The following is a 13,995-nucleotide window of genomic DNA, read 5'->3' as shown; positions in this document are numbered from 1 at the left end:
CCTGAAAAAGTTTAAAAACCATCCACTTATTATAAATTATACTCACGTTGTACACACTTTGTGAACTTTCATTGTTCGTACTGTACTACTGATTGGTTCAGAAATAATTATAGTACAACTAGGGGTCGGTACTATACCAAATTAATTGTGATACAGAGTATGAGGAGGCCAATAATCTTTAATTTAAACAGCTATAATATATATAATATAAGGCTGGACTGTGATTCAATATTAATAAATTCTGCAAGATAAAATGCTTCAATAACAGCGAAATGATTTTTGAACACATTTTGTATATTTCAATATACATTATTTACATTTACATTCTTGACTGACATTTATTTATTACAAATTAAAAAAATAATGAATTTATTACAATTTTCAGAAGTTTGTAGGTAGAGATATCTGTGGTGGCTTTTTAAAGTTGTTTATATAGATATCAGAATTGCATCAGATCAACCAGAATTGAGAAATATACTGTGATTTACGTTTTGGTAATATTACCCAGCCCTACTATAGTATAATATATAAACACCGACCTCATATCACAATTACTAATTGCTTCATAAACAAGTAACAGTCTCACATCCTGTCATACATTCAGTTTGGTAATATAGGTTCACACCACTTACATACACACACAGAGACCTGTGTCAAAGTGTGCTTACACAGACAGATGGTGCACACACTAAAAGTAGGAGGCTGCCAAACACAGGCGGTAACGAGACACTGGCGTGGTGGAAATTCCCCAAATGCATTATGGACAGAACAGGGAACCCCGTTTTAGCCGTGCATTTTAAAATCCTAGCAAGTGCGTACTCTGGGTAACATGACTCACACAACGATTAAGTGTGGGCTTTACACCAGTCTCCAAGAGAGCAGTGGAAAATTAAGCAAACGCCTCTGAAAGGTACAGTGGTGGGCAACACTGAGAACTAAAACAGAATGCAAAAAACACAATCAATCAAGGGTTACTGCAATTTAAATAACTGCAAAACCTCATTAGTGACCAAAGATCTTACTCTGCATCATAACAGCATCCTTTACAATGCCCTAGAGTCCTTTATAGCTTAAGCTGTTGACAATCTATTCATTACGGACACAGAAATTACTTATAATGAAGGAGACTAAACCACTAAGGGAAACTTCTTTCTTAGAACAGTCAAACATGTTTTCAATAAAGCACATCACTAGTGTGAAGTGCTGGGGTTGTGTCATTTCAAAGCAGTGGTCACAGCATCAAAAGGTGCACAAATGTCACTGAAATGTCACTCATAAACATGTCATTGAACCCAGCTCACACCTGACAACCAAACAATATTAAGGACACACAATGATATCAGAATTATATTGATATTGGCCAAAAATTGTTTTGTTTTATTTTATTTTAGAATCATCGGCATCAGTTGATATGACCATTATTTTAAACGGATACTTGCTAGCATTTTTTTTTTATTTCAGTTTTGTTTAGTGTCTCTGCAAGTAATAAATGTGTAATATTAGGTATTGGCTTTGGCGCAGAATTCTCACATCAGTGAATCCCTCAACAATAAAGCCTAACATCCTTATAGGTTACGTTCACATTAACAGGCACATTACCATGACTCAAATTAGATTTGTTTGCCATAATGTGACACAAATATTTTCAAATCAGGTGAGAGTCACAGTCATATGTCGTTTTAAATAAGAAAAGATTTCAATTTGTTATGATACAGGAAAAACAGACTCACATTGTGGCATTTTAAAGGTAAATTTACTAGAATTCTCAGACATAACTGTTCCAATGTCATTATATTAATGTCTTGTTGGTGACTAAAGGCCAAGTTCCTATAAGACAGTCTTTTAATTTGGAACACTGTTGGGCAATTATATTCCAGTCACACAAATTTGGCTCTGATCTCTGTGAATGGGAAGAGACCAAAACATAGGAAACTGTCTGTCAAATTACTGCTTCTACACTTACACAGACCTTCAACTGAGGGGACTTTTCCACTTTTAGTAAAAGGGTCACATGTATACCGATAATGTCATAGAAGGTGTTTCCCTACTCAAGGAACAAACAGCACAGTGGGTGATAATGATCATGACCAATCGATAGATTTGTCCATGCAAACAGACAAGATACTCCAAGTACTTCTAAAAGCTAATCCCAAATGGTTCAAATAGCAGCAGCAATTGCAATAGTTTGCTGCATCCATAAACTCGGTGCAGGGCTTCTAAAAGAGCACTGAAGCGAGGGGTGTTTGTGTTTTGCTTTTGGGTTCAAATTTCAACAATCTTTCTTCAGAATCGCTGACTCAACAATTACGGTAAGAGTGAGATGCAGGAAGATAGGAATCATCAAGAATCTGTATAGGCTCAATATCTCGATTTCACAGATAGTAACTAGCATATGATAACACATTTATTGCATTCTAAAAGAGCAGATTCTGCTAAAGTGTTTTACTTTGTATTAATGTTAATGTTGTTCATAATGCTTGCTGTCAATATCCCAAACTGATTGAATGACAAATGCTGTATTTTACAGGCTTAAAAGAACTGGGCATTTTCGTCACTTGAAGTCAAATGTAGGAGTATGTAGGTGTTTTTAAAAGCTGAAATAGAACACTACACAACACCACTAAATGTCCCTGGGCAAGAATCCAAAAGCTATATTAATCTATGTATGTCACTGTGTAACAAATGTAAGTCACTCTGCAGAAGAGTGTCAGCCAAATGCCATAAATGTAAATCTAAACGCCTGCATTCTTGCTGGCTCCTTACACCTTCTTATGGAGCGGCTCCAAAGTGAGACTGTGTCATGACACGGAATGACCCAGTAGTGAACTTGGGTGCCAGAGTCAGCTGTTTGCTGTGTGCTGACCGACAGAGGCTCCATATAAAGATGCGAGACTCTACCTGATACGTACAGTTACAAGGCCCCCCCCCCCTCAACATAGAGCCACACTACAGCTCCTGGGAACACACCCTCGTCGTTCCCTACAGAGGGTGTGTAAACTAGATTACGCTTCAGCAGACGTGGTAGAAACAAGACCCAGCTATGTACAACTCCCCAACTACAAAAAGACAGCAATGACTTGGGCAGTGACTTCAGCAACTAATAAGTATTTCAGTTTTTTATGCAGTAATTTATTCATTTTTTCTTACTAAATATACACAACACTGCTAGTAGCTTTGATGCAACATGTTACGATACATAGAGAAACAAGCTGCAGTAAATTGTGCAATTCACAGACATTCCTTTCAATTTACCTATGAATACTTTACAAAAAGTTAAATCAATCAGAACGTTTAGAGAAAAAGATAGTATATAATAAAATAATAAAAAACTTGTATATGTAATCATACAAAATTAAGTATAATTTCATAACTCCATTACTAATAATGCAAGAAGAGCTAAAAGATCATGACCTTTTACCATCTAAATTTACCTGAAAATTGTGTTACCATCACATGATTTTACAGGTTTCTGAAGTTTAAAAGTATGGAACAGACACTGGCGACTGCAACTGTAACTTGGTAGCATCACCCACCATTACTTTTTTTGAAACAATATGATATTTTACAGAAGAAAGACTTTAATTTGGATTTTCTTTGAATGCCAATCAAGTTATTACCATAAAGTTTCAGAACCACTGAAAGTAAATAAATACATTTTTTTGCTGAATCAGCAAAAGTAATGAAATGATATTTACTAAGATAAATAATGCTCAAAGAAAATAAGACACAATAGAAAAATAAAATTAAGCATAAAATGTTCTGTGTTAACTGGATTACTTGGAGATAACTAAATATGCAAACAATGTTGTCAGTTCCTCACCTATATTTTTGGCAGTGGCATTTGGCATGATGTGCATGTTGCCTTATATTATAAAAAGACTGCCAAACACATTGTCTGCATACACACCAAACAGCTTGCCATTGCCCCATATTCAGTATGAACAGTATGAATATATCAGTAGAACGGATGTAATTTAAAATCTGATGCCCTGCTTCTTATTTGGAAAGTGTGTTTCCAGAAACTTGCTGTTTGGAAAGTGGCACAGTTTTCCTGAACATACAAATTCAATTAGGAAAAAAATGTGGAAAAAACACTGAAAACTGCTTTCAATCAATCTCTTCCCTGAGGTTCATGAGGTTCACTTATTTTAAAAGGTGTAGCTTGAATGTCTGGCACCTTACAAAAAGCTTACAAAAGCAATAGGGCTGGCTGTTAATCGGAATGGGCTAATATGAGTATTTTGGGCCAATTAAAGTATCCAATACTTTCCATTTACATACAATATCTGCCAATGAAGATGCAAGTGTGGATTGGTGTTTTGGAAAAAATCTAATCATGATATATAATAATATGATCATAATATTAAATGTGAGCACATCTACTGACTTGAAAAGAAAACAAAGGCCATGTTGACCTCCCAAGAATGCATGTGAACTACTGTGATTTACTATAAACAGAAAATCTGATCAGAGCTCTAGCAGAACACTTTGTACTCCCCTAATTCACCTGAGTGCCCTCTTGCTGGGTAGTAATTGTGGTTCTGACTGGCAAGGCATACACTGTTTTACCAATGTCTTGCTTTATTTGTGACCTTTGTTAGATATGTGTGGTACTGAGGGAGTTCTGTACCACGATTATGAAAATGGAACACTTTCTCAGCGTCCATGCAAGTCTCCATATTGCAGCAGACACTCTTGGGCTGAATTCCATTAATGATGGACCTCACAAGAGCCACACCAAATAACACAGGCAGGCACTACACCCTCTGTTACAGCACATACAAAAAACTACAACTACTTTGCTAGATCCTGTCATCAACAGTTCGTCTCCCCAAACTTGACATTGATTCATTTGTAAAACTATGAGCAACAATTTCTCATGTTGCCCTTTATAAGTGCCAAATTCTGCTGAATTCTTCAGATTGAAGCCAAGACTCATAATTTGTAATGGTCACTTGAATCCTTATCAACAGACACCATATAGACAAAAGTATTGGCATACCGGTTCATTCATAGTTTCATTCTTCCAATATCAAGAGTATTAAAAAGAGCTTATCACACTTTTGTTTGAGTAACTACCCTTAATGCCCAGGAAAGGCATTTTACTAGATTTAGAAAATTCTACTGTAAGTATTTGTTTGCTGTCAGGGACCAGAAAGTTAGAGAGGTCAGGGTGTCCCACCACATCCCCAAAAGTACCTGATGGAGCAAAATAATTCCAGAGAACACAGTTCCACTTCTACACAGCTTAATGGTGGGGGGCTTTAAACCCCTCTGAATGCAATCATTAGAATGGGTGTCCACGCCACAAAAATCTGGACAAACAGTGTATCTAAATTATTTTCATAATCAGTTATATATAATGTGACCACCTGAGCTGTTAATATGGGATGCCAACAATTCTATAAAGAAATAAATCACAATTCCACACAATCAGGCTAACATTAAATATTTCCAACCCATTTATGTTTTTTAAGCAAACTAATCCCAGTTAACCCACCATGGTCAATGTTTTTAGCTATTGTACAGGAACATCAGCCACATTTAAGACTGACCACTTGCCTGGTCATCACAGAAATCAATGAGAGGAATCATTACTAAAAAAATGGAGACAACTGAGCATAGAAAAGTACACAGTGTTATACACCATCCACTGCCCGAACGAAAGGAACGACAAGCTTACACTTGCCACCACTGTTATCTAACATAACTACTAATTCATTGCAATCACAAACAAGGGTCTATGTGTGAGCACTAAAGGCAACAATCTAATCATAGGAAAATAACATCTTGTGTCATTTTCAGAAAACAGTTTTGAGGGTGAACATTTGCTTTTCTGTTACCATTATTACACTCTCATTACAGGCAATGTTCTGACATAAGGTACATGCAGTCTCCACTGGGCCCCCACCCCTGTTTCACAACACCACAGTATGCACAAATACACACACACTCAGACAGCTATCTTGCATCTAGTTCCAGGGATTCAGAGGAGAACAGGCAACAACCTGGGGGGTGGACTGGGGGGTTTAGATGTGGACCACCTGCACTAATTAGGGTCCTTCCTTGCTCAATGTTAAATATTGTCTACTTTGTTAAACATCATGTTGGTACAAAGCAGGAGCTTTTCTAGAGTATAGATGAATGCTTTTCTGTCAGTTCATACACAAAACACACACCTTGATTAGCATTATATACACATCAGTTATTGCTAAATGGTAATGGAAATTGTGATTTCCCCACTGTGAGAATAATAAAGGATTATCTTTTCTAACTTATTGGATGTAAATATATATATATATATATACAGTGCTGCTTGAAAGTTTGTGAACTACCCAAACATGGTCATTGTTTTCTAAAGAAAAATTATAATAAGCATATGAAATGAACATCCAAATGCCAAATTGTAAAGCAGACCTTCCAAATAAGGGACACAAAGAAAAAAAGATGTATATTTTCATTATTTATTCAACAAAATTATTTTATCTCTCAAAAAAATGAAAATCTGCCAAGTGCAAAAGTATGTGAACTCTTTTAGTTAGTAGCTTGTTGCACCTCCTTTTGCAGCCATTACTTCAACCAAGCGTCTTCTGTAACCACAAACGAGTGTCTCGCATCTGCTTTTTGGAATTTTTGTCCACTCCTCCTTGCAGAACTCCGCCAGTTGAGTGAGGTTGGAGGGACATCTGGCATGTACCGCCCGCTTCAGATCTTGCCACAGCATTTCTATGGGATTGAGGTCCGGACTTTGACTGGGCCAATCCAGAGTGCGAATCTTCTTTCTCTTAAGCCATTCCTTGGTATTTTTGCTGGAATGCTTTGGGTCGTTGTCTTGTTGCATAATCCATTTCCGTCCTAGCTTCAACTCCCTGACTGATGGCAGAAGATTCTGGTCAAGAATTTGTTGATAGCCCTGGGAATTGATGGTTCCCTGGATAATATGGAGTCGTCCAGGTCCGGAGGCAGAAAAGCAGGCCCAGACTTTCACATTTCCACCACCATGCTTCACTGTTGGGAGGAGGTTCTTCTCTTTAAATGCAGTGTTGACTTTTCTCCAAACATGGCGCCTGTGATTGTGGCCAAATAATTCAAGTTTGGACTCATCCGTCCAGAGAATGGACTTCCAGAAATCCTCTGGTTTGTCCAAGTGCTCTCTGGCAAAGTTTAAACGGGCAACTTTGTTCTTTTTTGAGAGCAAAGGCTTCCTTCTAGCAACTCTCCCATGAATGCCATGTTTATTCATATTTCGCCTGATTGTAGACGCATGTACATTTATCCCAGATGCTGACAGAGAGGTCTGCAACTCTCTGGAGGTAATGCGTGGGTTGGCCTTTACCTGCATTATTATTTTTCTGGTGCTTCTTGGTGTAAGTTTGGATGGCCGTCCACTTCTGGGCAGACTTGCGGTGATGCTGAGTGCCCTCCATTTGTAAATGATTTGTCTTACAGTGGATGGATGAAGCTGGAATCTTTTGGAGATTGTCTTGTAGCTTTCCCCAGACTGATGGGCTGTCACCACCTTCTTTCTGATGTCCTCAGATGTCTCCTTTCCTCTCGGCATAGTTGATCTGTTCTTTATAACTTGACACAACAGTGGTTTGGTTGGTTTCCTCTCCCTTTTAACCAGTGTGGCTCAAAACCTTTCCCAAGGATGTCTCATTTGATTGGTCTGCTTAATTGATTACTAGAGCACTCACATGTGTTTCACCTGAGTCTTTTACCTAATTGACTTTACCAGTGCAGCTGTGGTTCATTTACTTTTGCACATGCTCTGATTTCATGTTTCATGTAGTCTGCTTGCAACTCACACAGTTCCCTCAAAATGGGTAAATGGAATCGATGAACATAAACCTAACATTTCATATACAAAAAACGGTGATGATAAAATAAGAGAATCGTGGTAAAACAAAAGAAAAATCTAAACCACTCAACTAGTTCACAAACTTTCAAGCAGCACTGTATATATATATATATATATATATATATATATATTGTAGCCCAGTGACAAGAAGAACAATACATAAAAAATATCAGCTTGAATCATTATTATCTCCCCTGGTAATACTTAATTTACTTAATTAAATAAAAAAAAGGCATGACACGCTATTACAGCAAGTTAGCTATAATTAAAGAGACATTCACAACTTTTACTTTTTTTGACATCAAACCTAAAAAGCTGAAGATGAAAAATATAACAACAGAGTGACAAAAAACTCCCACTTTTGTTTCACTACACCACAGTATTCACACACACACAAACATATAAATATAAACAAACACCGTGCTTTATTCTTAATTCCAGGGATGCAAAAGAAAACAGGCATCACCCTGGGGGGCCAGCCAGGGCTCTTAGCTAACTAGGGTCCTTCCTTGCTCCAAGTTGTAGTATATCTGTGTTAATTAACATGTTTTTACAAAACAGGAGATTTTCCAGTGGATTTACATGTGGATGCATACATACCAGTATATACACATATAATTATACAACACACAAACACACCTGTAATAGCATTACAGACACATGTAACAGTTGATATGTAGCCTAATATGCAAAAGTTAGCTAATGTATGAAGAACTCTTCATTCAGAATTGTATTTTTGGGTGTACATAATCACGACAAGCTGTATACTGATGCTGATAAAGGTGTTTTGATGGAAACAGGGCCAAAAACAACACAGAAGGTGAGTCATGTTAAAGAAATTGGGCTCTTATTACAAAAAAAAAACACAGAAAAAGGCATAAAAAGCCATACGAGTTTGTCGACTATAATGTTAACAACATTTACCATTTTTTGTTTTTTGACAAAAAGCCAAACTAAAAACTCTAGATATGTTTAAAAACATAGTTACAAAATAGGAAAGAAAGCACAAGTCTCTCACAACTCTCCTGTGTTTACAAATGAGTGGCTAACAAGAAGAAATGAGCAATTAAAAAAAACATATGATGTACAAACAACAGGGAATAGCCTTGTGCACCAATTTTGATGCAGCTACTTACAAAATATTTCACATAACTCAATTTATTTATTGATTAAATAAATAATAAAACACTGAGATAGCTGGGAATGGGAACCTCTAAATATTCATTAATTAACATAGCTAGGTTAATTTACTCATTGTTTACTAATTTACTAAGTCCCTAAAATCAATAAACAAGCTAGATAATAATTTCATTATATATGTTTCGTTTACATTGAGTGTATGAAACTGTTTTATTTATGTTAAGAAGCCTTTATTTGTTATTTTGGTATAGTAGCATTTTTATGAATTAAAATTTTATATCGGCAAAAATACAGTTATGGTAAAAATACACGGAAATACCGTGATAATAATTTAGGGCCAATTTTATCGCCCATTCCTAACGCTGTAGTTAGCTAGTACGGGGCTAGTATAATCCAGGCGTGCTGTATCATATAAACAACAGATCCGGTAATGAGCGGACACTCTACGGTCTTTTGTGTGCTCCAGTAGACTGACATTAACCACAGCATCATAACTCACTGTACACCTCCCTACCCAACACTACACTACGCTGTTAAACCCGCACAGCCCCGGTGTAAGTGCTGATAAACCGCGGTGAAGGAGAGCGCTGACCCACCGTATTTGTTGGGCTCGCGGCTGTACTCCAGGATCGGCACGGCTTCCCTCTCATCCGCGTCCAAATCCCCCTCACCTACTCCCGCCGCAGGTAACGACACCGCCGCCGAGGAGGAGGGCTCCAGGCTCAGCCCCTCGTCCGCGCCGCCGCTTCCCTGCCCCACCGGGACCACCACGAACCTCTCGGTCATGTTTATTATCAGCGGACCTCCTCCTCCGGTCTCTTCCACAAACTTCAGGGATCAGCAGCGCTCAGCTCGCGCACCATAGTACTCAGCGGCGAACTCCCCGCACAGCCACGCCGCGCGCCCGACAACACCGCACACCGCGAGGGTGGGGCCGAGCTGTGCGCCCGCTGATTGGACGAGCCGCTGTCACTCACTCTCAGCAACAAAACAGCCCGCCCCCTCCCCCCCGGCTGCCTGGGAGATGTTAAGAAGGCGAACACAGCAGCAGCAGAGTGTGTAAATGAGTGTACTAAATCAGAGGAAACAGTGTTTACAAGCAGAAATTATTATTAATTATCGTTTATTCGCTAAATTTTGTGTCCTCTGATATCGATGAGTCTGTCAGCTAGTAAACAGACCCATTCAGTTCCCTCTAAAGAAAACTGGAGTTTATTATAATGGTGATAATGACTTAACTAAAACTAGTTTATCACCTTTCTGACTGAATTCAGCTGTCATGAAATCAGTTCCAAATCGGATTATTCAGCTTATAATTACAAAGCATATTTTTATTGAATGTATTCATATCATCAATGTTTATTCTTTATTGCTATATAGTACTGTTTTACAGTCATGCAATAAATTATGCAGTGAAAAGAAAAATGTTCTTGATTGACTTGATTGACATTTACTGAGTCTTCTAAAAAAAAACAATGTCTTTGTCTCCCAGGTATTTATGATTGATGAAAGATTAAATGTGTTGTCAGCACTTCACTCTGTTTATTTGTTGTTCCAGTGTATTCATTTTAACTTATCAAGTTAACCAGTGGTTTTACATGAAACTACAGGATGTTTTTATTTGTGACATTCGGCTAACTGTTATCTAATGACTCTGGAGCAAAACAAATTCAGTCTCTAGGTTACAGGAGAATTGTCTGGCTGGCTACAGGATTCCCAGCTTTGGAAACAATAAGCTGTAGCCCTCCTTACACAACCCCCATCTCATTGCCCCCCTTAGCACCATATGCACACAGGTTATGTTTGTAAATGACCATATGGTCCTTAACCACTATGTGATAAAATCGCTCTAAAACACATATTTAAAATAATGGTAACAATAAAAACATTTCAGTTAGTGTACAGTCATGTGTATGGGCCTATAAATTACATATCAACTCATGATAGACAGTCAGCCATGTTTGTATCTGCTAGTTAAAGCTTTAGAGCAGGACAGTCATTTTCACACACAGGTGACCTGTGGGTGTTGTTTCATTAACATTAGGACTTCATTTCCTTTTTACTTTCCTTGATTCCTCATGATTATGTTCTGTTCTTTCCATAACTCACCTTCTGAAAGTCTCTGACATTGTTTACCAGTTCCAGAAATACTCCTGATGGCGCAAGTTGAGGTGCAATGAGATCAATATGATCCCAAGCTGATGAAATCGTGTTATTTTATAGGACGGGTTGTTAATGAGAGAAGAATAGTGGTAGGATGTTGTGATGAATACACAGGACACTAACTGCCTCATGTAATTTATAGCCATCTAGTTAGAGGCTGTTTCATACTTCCAGAAGTGTACAAGTGGAAATGTTTTAAGAACCAATCATTATTAACTGTTGTATGATAATGATTCAATTTACTTTCACTAGTACAGAACAAGCCATCAGCAGATGTTTGGGAATAACACTGCCAGAGAGATGGTGATAGGAAATTAGACCCCCTTTCTGAAAAGTGGATCCAGGAATGAGAGATACACACTTAAAAACAGAGGTACGATATGAGGACTTTCTTGTACTCAAAGGTACACTTTTCATAATTGTACCCTCAAAGGTATAATATTGGTCTTTAGAGGGTCAGATGTGTTCCCTCTGAAGTTCAAAGTCTTTTCTAATGGCAGGATTTATACTATTTAACCAGCCAAAAGGTACATTCGGTATTCTGTATCACTATACTAATAAACAATATTTATTTGAATTATACATTTTTCATCTGAAAGCCAGACAATGTTGGATCATCATGTTCTTGAAACATATTTAGTTGATGATAATGTTTATAATGTTTATAATCTTTACTGGTGTAAAAAGACTTTCACTAAAAGGAACTCTGTTGTACCTTAACATAAGTTACAGTTACAAATCTGTACTTATTATTCTTAGAGTGTATGACCAGGAGGAGGTCCATTAAAGAGAGGATATGGGGTGGTGGAGGGGTGCAAATATTTTGTCATAGACACATGAACAAAGTTGAGAGTTTTTATAGGATTTTAATAAGGCACATTCCTCCTCCCCTTGAATTTAGTCCCTAGCTTTACACTATAAAATTGTCTATAACATAGTGGAAAATCAGTCTGATTCTGTAAACAGTTGTGTGCTTTTGATTGTCATCCTATTCATGGCAACATCAGGAGTAGGGTAGATAATTACTCACAATCAGTCAACAATGCCCCAGGAGCCAGGAAGGTCTACGTCACTGCACAGCTTTCTGTTTATCTAGCTCCACCATACGCAGGGTATATTGGTCAGGTAATTATCCTTCTTTAATTGAATATTTGTAAAATCTCAGACTATACATGAATCAGGTCAAAAGGGCACAATACGCCATTATTCACTTCCACAGTGCCTTTTAATATGTATCCCTTTGTCTTAGATCTTTCTCTTTGCTTAGACAGATTAAATGTTGCATACAAAGTTTGGAACCCCTTTTTCTGTTTTGAAATTATAAACAGGAAATTATAATGAAACCTCATTTCTAATAGAAATGAAAATGTATCTTCTTTCTACTTTATTAACAGTAACAGAAATGTTGACCAGGGATACCCCACAAAAGTTTGCATGCCAAAGTTTGGCCACTGATGTGTAGATTTTTTTTTTTAAAGATTTGAAAAAGTTGAAAAAATACATGTTAAACACACAAAGAAAATGGATAAATAGCATTTAAACATGCTGGTAAGTTTTATTGTAACAACTTAAAAATATATTTATATCGGTTTATATCCACATAATAGGGAAATTGTGAAATTAGTAATAAGCGTGAAAACAAATTCCCCACCCCATCCCACCTAATAACTGCTCTTCATCTGGCCTTATCTATACACCTGATACACATATTCACCATGACTCAGCCATCACCCAGCCTGTTTCTGTTGTGATATCTGGACTATATAAGCAGCATCCATGACATCAAACAGAATCATGTATTCATGGGTACAGTGATTCTTTCTGCACGCTGAAAGATTTCTTCAACTTGACTCAGATGTGAGTGGTGGGATAAGAGGAACTCCTTGAACCGATTCCTGGATTAGGGTTGTACGTTGGACTGGACTAGTTGCTCTTACATGTAAATGTGAGAATGTGTAATGTGAGAATAAACCAGTTTAGCAAAAAAGCAACAGTTACTCAACTGCATCTCTGGGCCAAGCTGACAGCTGACTTACTATTTGCAAAACTGTTACAACAGTTAAATTCTGTATAACAGCAATAACAGAACATATTATTAAGGTTGACAGTCCTATTGTCATACTTGATGGTACCTGCATGATAAAACTCTAACTAAATTCTAAAGTTATTTGTGCATTGATTATTATGTACTTGTAATGTTTCCAATTTTGCACTTTCATTCTAATTACAGTAAAATATATACCTGCATGTTTTACTATGTGTCAGGAACATATTTTGTTTTTAAGCTGATTTACCTGTGATTCTTAACTAATAAAATATTCGTGTTTGTGTCATCTGGGGTTTCAAGCAGTACAAAAGGGTAAACCTATATATTACACACCTGTTGCTTGGTTTAGTTTCACCTGATATGTTCCGGTTATTGATTAGGGAACCTTAGTGTAATTTTTTTGTTTTTATTATTTTATGGCTAGCTGGATTGTGAGTTGGGAAGTGTTTTCTTTTGTTCTGTTTTTTCTTTGGTGCTGTCCAGTTTGATTCTCCCTGTGCGGTACTAGAGAACATAGTGTTTTTATAACGTGACTGTTTTAATAGGTCATATTTCAACAAAGCTCTTACTATTTCTTCATGACCTCACCTGATTTCTCTGGTTGTTGATTCTAGAAACCCTACAGACAGTGTGGGATTGCAATGCCTGTATTTTAAAAATGACAAAGTTGAATCTAATCCGAAAGGCCAGTGCTGCTCAGTCCTTATGTTGGTGGCAAGTTCATTTGTCAGGTTTAGCGCTAACCTTAATCAAACACATGATATCTGTAACAAATGCCCTATAA

At 37.3% G+C, this 13,995-nt stretch overlaps 1 protein-coding gene across 5 annotated transcripts in view; it reads right to left on the bottom strand.

Moving 5' to 3' along the window:
* Nucleotides 1–9,886, bottom strand: part of slc12a7b (solute carrier family 12 member 7b) — an 80,620-nt gene extending 70,734 nt beyond the window's left edge. For 3 of the 5 annotated variants that reach the window (XM_007256912.4, XM_007256914.4, XM_007256913.4), the window contains exon 1: nucleotides 9,598–9,886. In XM_007256912.4, the coding sequence (XP_007256974.3) occupies nucleotides 9,598–9,787 (190 nt within the window). In that variant the 5' untranslated portion in view covers nucleotides 9,788–9,886. The remainder of the gene's footprint in view (nucleotides 1–9,597) is intronic. The other 2 variants (XM_007256916.4, XM_007256917.4) reach the window with 2 other exon arrangements.
* Nucleotides 9,887–13,995: the final 4,109 nt, after the last annotated feature.

The sequence above is a fragment of the Astyanax mexicanus genome, chromosome 6, assembly GCF_023375975.1.
Source record: "Astyanax mexicanus isolate ESR-SI-001 chromosome 6, AstMex3_surface, whole genome shotgun sequence".
Taxonomy (NCBI): Eukaryota; Metazoa; Chordata; class Actinopteri; order Characiformes; family Acestrorhamphidae; genus Astyanax; species Astyanax mexicanus.
This window is presented reverse-complemented; position numbering and strand designations above follow the sequence as displayed.